This window comes from Hipposideros armiger, unplaced genomic scaffold (assembly GCF_001890085.2).
Source record: "Hipposideros armiger isolate ML-2016 unplaced genomic scaffold, ASM189008v1 scaffold_1030, whole genome shotgun sequence".
Classification (NCBI taxonomy): Eukaryota; Metazoa; Chordata; class Mammalia; order Chiroptera; family Hipposideridae; genus Hipposideros; species Hipposideros armiger.
This window is the reverse complement of record NW_017732380.1, coordinates 241,780-250,283: the sequence shown is the minus strand read 5'-3', so window position 1 is coordinate 250,283 and position 8,504 is coordinate 241,780. Positions and strand designations below refer to the sequence as shown.

The window sequence follows — 8,504 nt, the reverse complement described above, 5'->3', positions numbered from 1 at the left end:
AGGGCAGTATCACTGGCCCTCATATGTGGGATCCGAACCGGGGCCCTCTGGCATCCCAAGCGAGTTCTTAACCATCGCGCCACTCAGCCGGCCCTTATTTATTCTTTTAACATGCCTCTTTAAACCAAAAACTACAATAGAAATTTTATGTTGGACTTATTTAGAAAAAAGCTCGGAGGTCTTTAGGCCAACTAAGAATCTTTGAATGCATATTTTCAACAAGCTTAAGTAGGGCCCTACGTAATTATAGAAAAGTTGATCCCAATTCCAGTTTTAAAAGATTCCTTAAATAGGAAACAAAGAAACAAAAGTATTTTTGTTTTTGTTTGGGGTATTTTGGGATAAGTGGCTCTTTAAAATGTTTTGGTAATGGCCACAAATCATATTAACTTCCTGTTTGGACAACACTAACCTGAAAAGAATATAGTCTGTTTCCCCACCCTACTTAACTCTAGTCTATACTTTCTGAAGGGGCAGAGCTGATTGTTCCTTTTTGATCTATAATGACATGTTTTCCAGGAAGACATTATTAAGTGATTTGGGCTAGAAAACATGTTTAAAGTAAAAAGTCATGGTCCTTTTACAAAGAACGTCATTATTTCAGATTTTTTTTTTTTTTAACATTCTTCTGGAAAGACCTAGTTTTTAGTGTTCTTTGAAGTAATGGGTGAATTAATTACTCTCATGGGCCTATTGTTAAAATTGTAGTTGGAGCACATTAACAGATATATAATGTTAATATATGTCAATTTTAAATAAGACATGTTTCCACATGAAAACTATCACTATCAATTAGTGATCTTTTTTAACTACATTAACTTCAGTGACATTAACTTCTTAAAAATTAAAAATAGAGAAAAGTTATCTTGAAAGAAGTTATTACTGGGGGCTGGCCGAGTGGCGTGTTGGTTAGGAGTTGGCTTGGGACCCCAGCTCTGAGCAGCAGGGCCCCGGTTCGGATCCCACATGAGGGCCGGTGACGCTGCGCCCTCTACAGCTAAGATGGTGAACAACAGCTCGACCTGGAGCTGGGCTGCCATGAGTCACCGGTGATGGTGTAGGCTGCAGTGGGGCTGGCCAGCAGCTGGCATGTGCTTTCGTGAGCTGCCCTGAGCCGCCATGAGTGGCCGTCCAATGGCGGGCGAGCGACTGTCTCACCCGGGAAGAGCACAATGATAATACCAACGTGGGCCAGTGAAGCTACAGCCTTCACAATTAGACTGAAGAACAAAAAGGACAGCAACTTGTCTGTTCCCCTCCCCCAATTCCCCAATAAAATCTTTGTAAAAAAAAAACCAAAACTTATTACTGGAAAACACTAGCAATCTGTTGAACTAAAAAAAAAAGGTACCATTATTAGTATTTTAAATGCAGGTTTTCTCTTACATTCTTCATGTTTAGACCTACATCTATTATTGCGTATAATAGATACTAACTGTGAGATTAAGGAATGGAAGGTGAATGGGAGGGGTAAAGGGTGAAGGCTATTCAAACCTGTTGTGGCACTGTTCCCTTCTGTATGTCCTCCCCGCCTTTTTAAAATTAGAAACAAGCAACAAAAAACAGTGCTAACTGGCTAAAAAAGGGTGAACTAATAGAAGGCCAGGAATGCTCATATTCATTTATAGTTACGAGTTATAATCAGGCTTAAAACAAATGACTAAACAAAATAAAATGCTGATAACTTGTATAAAGAAATGCATATTATGATTACAGTTATTTTATAACTTTTTGTGTTATTTAGTCCATCTGTATAGAGGAGATTTGTATGTCTTCTGATCCAGATAGAAATAACAGGAATGAATCTTGCAGATTTTAAAACTGCTCATTACACGTATACATTGTTTCGTGAGATGTTTTTCTGCAAAATGAGTCAAATGAACTAAATAGTATTTTATCTGGAGCTTACAAATGTGAAAAAACTAATTCCTTTAGCAAAAAAAAAGATTATTTTTTAATGAAATTAATCCTCTTTTTTTTTTCCCCTCATATTTGAGTATTTTTTAAAGTGGTATCATAACTGAAAGTGACTACCTTAACTAGGTAATTTTGTTTATTTTAAAATAAAAACAGTTTTAAAGGACACTGTACAATATAAAATGTTATTTCAGGCATGTTAACTACCTTTTTCATTTTTTGTGTGTGTGCCTACTCTGACTTTGAAAATTGACATGTTACAGTGACATTTCATATCATATTTTAAGATCAACTGATCTTTCAATCATATTAAATAATATGCTTACCTAAAGAAGGAGCCAGCCAATATACTATAAAAAATTGAAGGAATTCTTCATCAAAACACTTGAAATGTAGTGAAAGTGCCAAAGCTGGGTTAAATACAGCTCCTGTTTGACTTCCCCCTGTAATACATTTTAAGCAGAGTGATACCAAACCATATATCTTACATTTTCTTATAACTGAAAATAAAGGGGTTACTAAATGTGACTTGTTGTAGGTATTGAGGTACAGTCGTCCCTCAGTATCCGTGGGGGATTGGTATCCTGCAGGTACCAAACTCCACAGATGCCCAAGTCTCCCCTATATAAAATGGCGTAGTTTTTGCATATAACCTACATACGTCTTTCTGTATACTTACAATCATCTCTAGATTACTTACAATACCTAATACAATGTAAATGATATGTAAATAGTTATATTGTTTAGGGAATAATGACAACAATAAAAATGTCTGTACGTGTTCAGTATAGACAACCATCGTACTCCTAACTACACAGTACATGTTAGCAATGTAATATTTCTTTTATATATTTTTGATCTGTGGTTATTTAAATCCATGTGTTTGGAACCCATGGATACAGAGAGCCAACTGTGTTGTTATTCTGTGATCTTTGCAGAATCACCTGGCATATCATAAGAGTATGAAAATAGATTATAGATTAAAATATACCAGGTGCAAAAAAAAAAAAAAGAGACATTAAGGGAGTTAATCCAATGCTTTTCCTGTATATTATTATAAAATGCACATTGAAAGCGAATTGCTCTATTATTGTTCCTGTGGTTTTATAAAACAGGAGATTTGGCTGCCCTTAATATTGATCAATTCAAATGAATGAATAATAAAAGTAAAATGAAAGTACACTGAAAATGGATATAGTACCCCAGGTTCTTCTTGGGCATAGCATACCTTTGTGTTAAAAACAAGAAGTAAAAGGAACCAAAGCATCACTATTGACTCCATTTTTACTTGTCAAGGGAGCCCTGAAGAAGTAACTGAATGGTATGTAAATTATACCTCAATAAGTCGTTACTTAAAAAGTTTTTTTTTTTTTTTTTTTTTTTTTNTGTCCAAAAGCTATCATTTCCCAAGTTACTTTATACCTGCTTTTCTTGGCTGCCATAAGCGCTCACTGCCAGTTTTCTCTCCTCGACTTTCTTTTTTTTTTTTTTTTTTTTTGTTTCTTTGTTTTTAGCTGAGCCATCCTGCTACCTGTTGGCAGCTCAGTGGCTGTTCAGCTCGGGCCGGGACTTGAACCGCTGTTGCTCAGAGCTCAAACTCTTGAGCAAGCTCTTAACCAACTGAGCCACTCGGCCGACTCTCCTCGACTTTCTTGTGAGCTTTGCCTGTAGTTTGTCCCTGACTATTTGCTACATCTTACTCTAAGAAATAAATTGCCCTTTGCCAGCTTGAGTATCTCAACTGTAATATTAGATAATAACTAAAGGTCATGTAACTAGGTCATAGCATACAGAGCTAAGACTCGTAATGCTAGCAGTCGTTCTTTATAGGCTGTAAGATTTTCACACTGTTAAGTTGCTATCCTCCTTTCTCCTCTGTGATGTCCTGCTACCTCTGACCTTATAGCAGTTTTGTGAATACTAGCTGTCCTCCAGTATTTGAGATGCTGCTGCTTATATCCAGGTCCCTTGTTTTATTGAAGCAGATAGTAATAGCGTGGCAAGAGTTATATATTTTGCCTGATCCTTCTACCATTGTCAGATATCCAGTTAGGTTGTGAGAGCTCTTGCTATTCTAAGTTCCATTCACCTTTCAAATTATTGCCATTATGAATATAATGTTGCTTCTTATACTAACCATGAATTGTGATAATGGGTCTCTGCTTTTGCCTCAGGTGCCGCCTGTGGAACTATCAAAAAATAATCTTTAGAGTTCTGTGATTTATAGCTTTCTTTAAATATATAGTTTTAATTTCCATGGCATTTACTTCTGTCATTGGTAGTCATACAGTCTAAAATAATGTCTCCTCTGCAGTCAGCTAAAAAATTATTTGTTCATATCACTGGAGCTCTGTTAACTTTTAACAGTTCCAGATGCTAATACTTCACTATTCTACATCATGGGAAATCTTTTGGTACAAACTTAAGTTGTCTTCCCTTATTTCTCACATTTTATTTATCATGTTCTTTATAGCATGTTGGTTTTTATCAGTTCATTAATACTCATTTAGTGTCTTTTATTGAAACTGGGAAACAGATTTTTTTTTTATCTTCTGGCTTTCACATATTTCTTCTTGAAAAATAGACTATTCAGAGAACGCTAACCACTCTATTAATAAGGATTATGAGAAACTCATTTGGTCTGTTACTAATGATTACACAAATGGGATATTACTGAAGTTCCCTGGAGAGAATTCCTAGGATTCTTTGTAATTTAATTTTCTGGTGAAATGACCATAAGATAACCACAAACTTTCTAATGAGCTGATGATTTGTTTTCTGTTCATTTTATGCTACAGCTGGAACAGACAGATACTTTATTCATAAAGTTTATGCAAGTTCTTCATTTGGATAATTGACCTGAATTCCAAACAATGTCTGTAATGTCTGTAAATTTTTAATCATTTAACATTGTGTTTGCCTTTAACCCTCCGTTAGGCGCAACTGATCTCACAGATTCATTGCACACAAATTTTCAAATATCTAACAGTTAAGTATCGTGACTCATCACTTCTGTATCTTCCTCCTCTATCGCCAGTCATGTTTGTGACTTTGTACAGTAAAGACGTATTTCATAGTGGCATCTTTGTGTGTAATGAATCTGTGAGATCATTTGCACCCAACAGAGGGTGAACAAGGAATAATTAGAGTATTTATGTAACAATTACAAATTTCAAGGTAACAGAATTAGCACTTAGTGCATGAGGGGGGCTGAAGGGAAAGGCATATGAATGGTGGAATCACAGCTCTGCCATGTCCTGGCTCTGTGTCTTGGACAAGGCATATAACTTCTCTAACCCTTAGTTTCCTCATCTGAAAAATGGGATGATGACTGCCGGGCAGGATATTTGCAAAGACTGATATATAATATACCTTAGTCCCCTGGTACTCTTGACGAGGCATTAAATAAATACTAGATATTATAAACACTGTAAACCTTTTGTTTTTCAGATTCTGCTCATAACTGTAGGAGAGAACTTGGTGCCTTTTCCTCTGTGGAGTGGGTGTTGATGAAAGTATTTTTTCTTCTCCAAAACTTACCCGAGCCAGTTCTTTCTTGAAACAGACTATACGGAGACAACACGTTGTCACCAGCAGAAGAAACTCTGACCTTTTTTAACAAAGGTGAATTACCGTAACCAAGAGGGTATTTGTAGTGTATCATTTACTCCCAAACTTCCTGTGTCTAGGTACCCTCTGAGTAGGCCTGTACTTCCTGCCTTCAGTGTATGCATCTCCCGTAACCCAGCAGGGCCCTATGGTGAAAATGCACAGGACTTGAAGGTCTAGGTAGACTGGATGGGACAGAGGCTGAATCTAAGATATACCCCCCTTAGGGCCTAAGGATACTCTTACCCCTTAAAGAGAGAAACAGAGATCTCAGAGAAATCTTGGCCTCTGTTCATTCTCCACAGGGGTAAGGATCTTTTTACTAATTTGGGACCCAGATTCATTCATTCAGGCATCTCTAGGGAGCCCCTTTGGAAACATCCCAGCCATGCCACTAACACAAGTGCTTCTGCCTAGCTTTTGCTCCTTTCACCATGTTCCACCAGTTCTGTTATAACCTCTTAGGTTATATCCTTTCATTTCCAGCCTCTTAGGTCAGTTTCTGTAATAGAACAAGTGAAACTGGGATGAAGTCCTCAAAGTACTTCAGATGATAATTGTTTTGTCTTCATAATAGCTTAACAAATAAATCTAGGTTTTCTATATTATTGTACTCTCATTCTTGACTAAAACCATTAATGAGAAATGTTTTTTTAAAAAATTAATGCTGGCCAAAAAAGAGAATCTTGTTGGTCTTATTTTTGTTTGACTTCTGTTGATAACATGAACATTAAATGAATAAGAAAATGTATAGTTAGAGCTCTAACTGGCAAATACTTAGTAGGACAAAGATTTACTATATTTCAAGGGATTTCTGCTTCTTTCACTTGGATCAGGAGTAATTTCTTATAACAACTTACCAACTCTCAATTTTCAGTTTTTATTTACAGATTTATTCTTGAACTTTCAATACCATTACGTGACCTTAAAAATAAGATTAGAAAAGCTACTCAGAATCACTTGGCTAATTAACTCTAGTTTGTCACCACTAAACTTAGTGTTCTTTTTAGCACTTTCACTTGGTTTCCCTCATCCTGCATGGTAGACCAAAAAAACGAATTTAATTTTTCTTTTTCTGACCGGACTCTCAGAAATACTGAATTTGTTATACTAGGCAAGTAAAAGGGCCACTTGGAATGGTAACTGAAATTGACTGAGACCTTCTCTGTACCAGGCATTGTCCTGGGTTCTTTACAGACATTATGCACATAATATTCTTATCTACACATGAGGTATAGGTGCTTTTATTATCCCACTTTAGAGATGAGGAAACTGAGTTACAGAGAGAGGTAAAGTAATGCTTTTCATGGAGATAGTGAGCTGTGATTTTTAAGTCTATGCTCCAAAACACCATATAGCTATACCATCTACCAGCTCAACTGCTGAAAGGAAGCAAATTCTCTTTTTATTACAGGGTTTGCGATATTAAAATTTCAATGAGACAGCACAGGAAGTTCCCAAATTTCTCTGCTACCAGTCTCAACAGCACTGATTCTGTCCTAGACATTCATCCATTCCAGTAAGCTGTCAGGGTATTCTCATGGGCTGATCTTAGAAATTCTATTTGAGTTCCTCTTTAAAGCCATGCTTACAGACTTGTAATCATGACACAGTGAAGCCTAAAGTGCTCTGGCAACGTATCGACACATTGTGGAGGAGATTCTGTGCACTGTGTTTCCTGTAGCACTGCTGTGGTCAGCCTGGTATTGGAGCTGATGTACTCAGCTAAGGTACGGGAGACCAGGCATCTACTGCTGGCTTGGCAGACAAGGTATTTAACCTCTTTTGGCCTATTTCCTCTTCTGTGAAACAGTGCGACTGGACTAAATAAATGGCTTTCAAAGATTCAGCTAACGTTCTATAATACTAGTCAGTTGCACCCAGAGCTTTGAGAAAATAGGAGAAGGTGGGGAAAAAAGATTAGGTCAGACATTTAAAAAATGAAATTCATAATGATCAAGGTTATTGTTACCTTCAATCAATTTATTGTTACAAGGTAAAAGGCAACATTTATTGATTCTATTTGAGCTTAATTTTAGGGTTCCTAGAATTGTTTTGCTTCTTATTTCTTAATGTAGAGAAAATTTAAAGAGAAGGCGTAGACATGTCCCACCCATAGTATGAGCCATCTAAAAATACCCCTAAAGGCTAGGGTAGAGTTAGGTGGTCATCTGTACTAGATTCTATTGTTTTAAAAATGTATTCATTAAAGATATGATCCCAGTGGGTTTCCTCTTCCCTCAGATCAGTTTGTCCAATATTCATGCTTTTCAAATAAGCTTCTTTAAATCTTTGTAGATTATGTATTTGAAATCTTGTTAGGATCATTTCCAGTATTGCTGTGTTTCCCCGAAAATAAGACTGGGTCTTATATTAATTTTTGCTCTAAAAGATGCATTTTATTCATTTATTCATGTATAAAAATCTACATTTATTCAAATACAGTCATGTCTGGCTGACGATCTTAACTGGGGCTTATTTTGGGGTAGGGCTTATATTGGTTTGTCGGAAAAGTCATGACATATTTTTTTCTGTTTTTTGTTGCAAAAATGCGTCATGACTTTTCCAACAGCCCAATATTACAAGCACCCTGAAAATCATGCTAGGGCTTATTTTCCAATTAGGTCTTATTTCCGCGGAAACATGGTAGTAAAGAGAAATTATGCACAGATGATCATAACACATAGTCCTTTACTTTTAGAAAAAGACAAGTGCAGTTACTCAATGTTCGGAGCGATAGATACTTAGATAGAAATTGCTTTATCTGCATAATTTCAGGTGGTAACACGATATAGCTAATTCTCATGCAAATCCCATTTTAAAAGTATTTCTAGATTGGGTGAATTTACATATGGTACCCGTCTTTTGTGGCTAATATATAGTAATTGAATTCTAAGCAGATCCCTTATGAGGATTCTAATAGAATTTTTGCCATCCCTGAACAGAGAAGCTGAAACAAACATTTTTGCTAGCATCTC

The 8,504-nt window shown here is 36.3% G+C and overlaps 2 protein-coding genes across 4 annotated transcripts in view; one reads left to right on the top strand and one right to left on the bottom strand.

The window, feature by feature from the left end:
- CLNS1A (chloride nucleotide-sensitive channel 1A) overlaps window positions 1-6,134 on the top strand; it is a 31,224-nt gene extending 25,090 nt beyond the window's left edge. For both annotated transcript variants that reach the window (XM_019631655.1, XM_019631656.1), the window contains one exon: window positions 5,368-6,134. The gene's annotated coding sequence lies outside the window, so the exon portion shown is untranslated. The remainder of the gene's footprint in view (window positions 1-5,367) is intronic.
- Window positions 1-8,504, bottom strand: part of AQP11 (aquaporin 11) — a 26,208-nt gene that overhangs the window by 2,289 nt on the left and 15,415 nt on the right. For both annotated transcript variants that reach the window (XM_019631653.1, XM_019631654.1), the window contains one exon: window positions 2,244-2,360. In XM_019631653.1, coding sequence (XP_019487198.1) covers window positions 2,244-2,360 — 117 coding nt within the window. The remainder of the gene's footprint in view (window positions 1-2,243; window positions 2,361-8,504) is intronic.